Source organism: Engraulis encrasicolus, unplaced genomic scaffold (genome assembly GCF_034702125.1).
Source record: "Engraulis encrasicolus isolate BLACKSEA-1 unplaced genomic scaffold, IST_EnEncr_1.0 scaffold_1243_np1212, whole genome shotgun sequence".
NCBI classification, from domain to species: Eukaryota; Metazoa; Chordata; class Actinopteri; order Clupeiformes; family Engraulidae; genus Engraulis; species Engraulis encrasicolus.
In genome coordinates, this window is record NW_026944728.1 from 9,495 (window position 1) to 11,624 (window position 2,130).

At 45.7% G+C, this 2,130-nt stretch overlaps 1 protein-coding gene across 1 annotated transcript; it reads right to left on the bottom strand.

Moving 5' to 3' along the window:
* Nucleotides 1-217: 217 nt before the first annotated feature.
* LOC134442199 (protocadherin alpha-2-like) lies at nucleotides 218-2,122 on the bottom strand (the record flags this gene model as incomplete). Its single annotated transcript, XM_063192455.1, has 1 exon — nucleotides 218-2,122. A coding segment is annotated over one exon (1,905 nt), but the record flags the coding sequence as incomplete, so codon positions are not given.
* Between the last annotated feature and the right edge of the window lie 8 nt (nucleotides 2,123-2,130).

The window sequence follows — 2,130 nt, forward strand, 5'->3', positions numbered from 1 at the left end:
TACATAATCTAGTTCATCTAATACGCTCCAACAGCATGTGGTCTCCAGAAAAGTAATTGTGGCACTCCTAACTATTTTATTAAATGCTTTAGTAAATACGACTGCATGTTGAGCACAGAGGGGATGTGTGTCTTCATTTTTTTGTTGAACTGACTTTCAAGTGATTCCATAGCCATCACCATCAAGCGAAACACTGAGTTGAATGAAACATAACAGGCTAACTATGCCCTACCTTTGTCGTGCTGGGGAGAGTTTGGGTCTTGAGGCTGAAAGTGTCTCCTCCATCAATGCTGATGAGCTCCGCGTCCGCAGGCGGAAACGGTGAGGGGAACACCACCACGTCACTCTTCAGGGTGTCTGAGCTAAAGCACACGTCATACTGCTGAGTAGTTTTAGAGTAAGCCCAACTCCCGTCCGGGTGAGTAGTGACCATGGGGGCGCTGCAGCTGCTGAAAATACCCTCAGTCCTCTGGCACTTCACCGCTATCAACGTGATGAGGCTCACTAGGAAGATTACAGTCACTGATATAATAGCAATCAGCAGATAGAGGTTTAGATCCGAAAATGTGTCCTCGATGAGTGGAACTTGCTTGAAATTTGTCACCTTCTCCCCTGTCCTTTCTTCCACCACTACTTCAATTGACATAGTTGCAGAGAGAGATGGCTCACCATTGTCTGTCACGGTTATGATGAGCGGATGTGCTTTCAAGTCATTGTCACTCATTCGCCTCTTGGTTCGTATTTCTCCAGAGCTGGTTCCGATTTTGAAGAGGTTGGTGCCTTTGGGCTCGCTAAGGTGGTAAGACAGCAGTGCATTGTAACCAGAGTCTGCGTCTACAGCCCTGATCTTGGCCACAAAGTAGCCCGCTTCAGCAGAGTAGGGGATGGTCTCAGAGTTAACTGAGCCTTGGTCAGAGTAGGGTGGGAGGATGACAGGACTGTTGTCGTTTTCATCCAGGATGAGGACATGCACAGTTACATTACTGCTTAATGAGGGAACACCAGAGTCTGAGGCTTGGACATGAAAGTCAAACTGTTTCACCTCCTCATAGTTTAGGGTCTGCATGCTGTACATTTCCCCATTCAGAGAATTAACATTAACCAACGTCGACAAAGGAACACCATTTCTTTTGTTGTCAATTAAAGAGTAGGACACCTGGGCATTTTCACCGACATCTGGGTCAGACGCACTGACTGTTCCTATAAGAGTGCCTGCAGGGGTGTTTTCTTTGAGGTAGACCTGTATCACAGGCTCAGGAAACCGTGGGGCGTTGTCATTAACATCAGAGAGGTGTATGGTGTAATCAGTAGTGGTGGACAGGGGTGGAATGCCACCATCTGTGGCTGTTACAGTGACGTTGTAGTGAGAATACTTCTCCCTGTCCAGAGGCCCATTCACCACTAGGGAATAATGATTTTCATAGTTTGACTCGAGTTTGAAAGGGATCTTATCCTTAATTGTGCACTTAATCTCTCCATTTTTCCCACCATCTTGATCAGACACTGTGATGAGAGCAACAGCCTTTCCCACCGCCGTGTCTTCTTTCACCATTTGAAGTAAAGGTGTCACCGTAATCTCTGGTGCGTTGTCATTTATATCCATAACTTCAATTAAAACTTTGCTTTGCGCATTACGCGGTGGAGAACCTTTGTCTTTTGCTTGGACTCGCAATTCAATAGCAGGCGTTTCCTCGTAATCTATTTGACCCTGTGTGTAGATCTCCCCGGTGTTGGGAGTTATGTTAAATTTCTCGAGAACTTTTGAGTTTTTGTTTCCAATTAAGGAGTACTCTATTTCGCTGTTCACACCGTCGTCGGCGTCTGTGGCACTCACAGTTATTAGCCTCGTTCCAAAGGGGGCATTTTCAGTCATCTGAACTTTATAAAGAGTTTTACTGAAAACTGGATTGTTATCATTCACATCAAATACATTTATTACGATGTCTATGCTACCGGATTTAGGGGGTTTACCTCCGTCTATGGCAGTCAGAACGAGATTGATAACTGGCCGTTTCTCTCGATCCAAATCTTTCTGTAATACCAGTTCAGCGGTCAAACCCTGCGCGCCGTCACCCTCCATTTCCAAGGAAAAATACTCATTGGGACTCAGACGGTAGAGTTTTAGGGAGT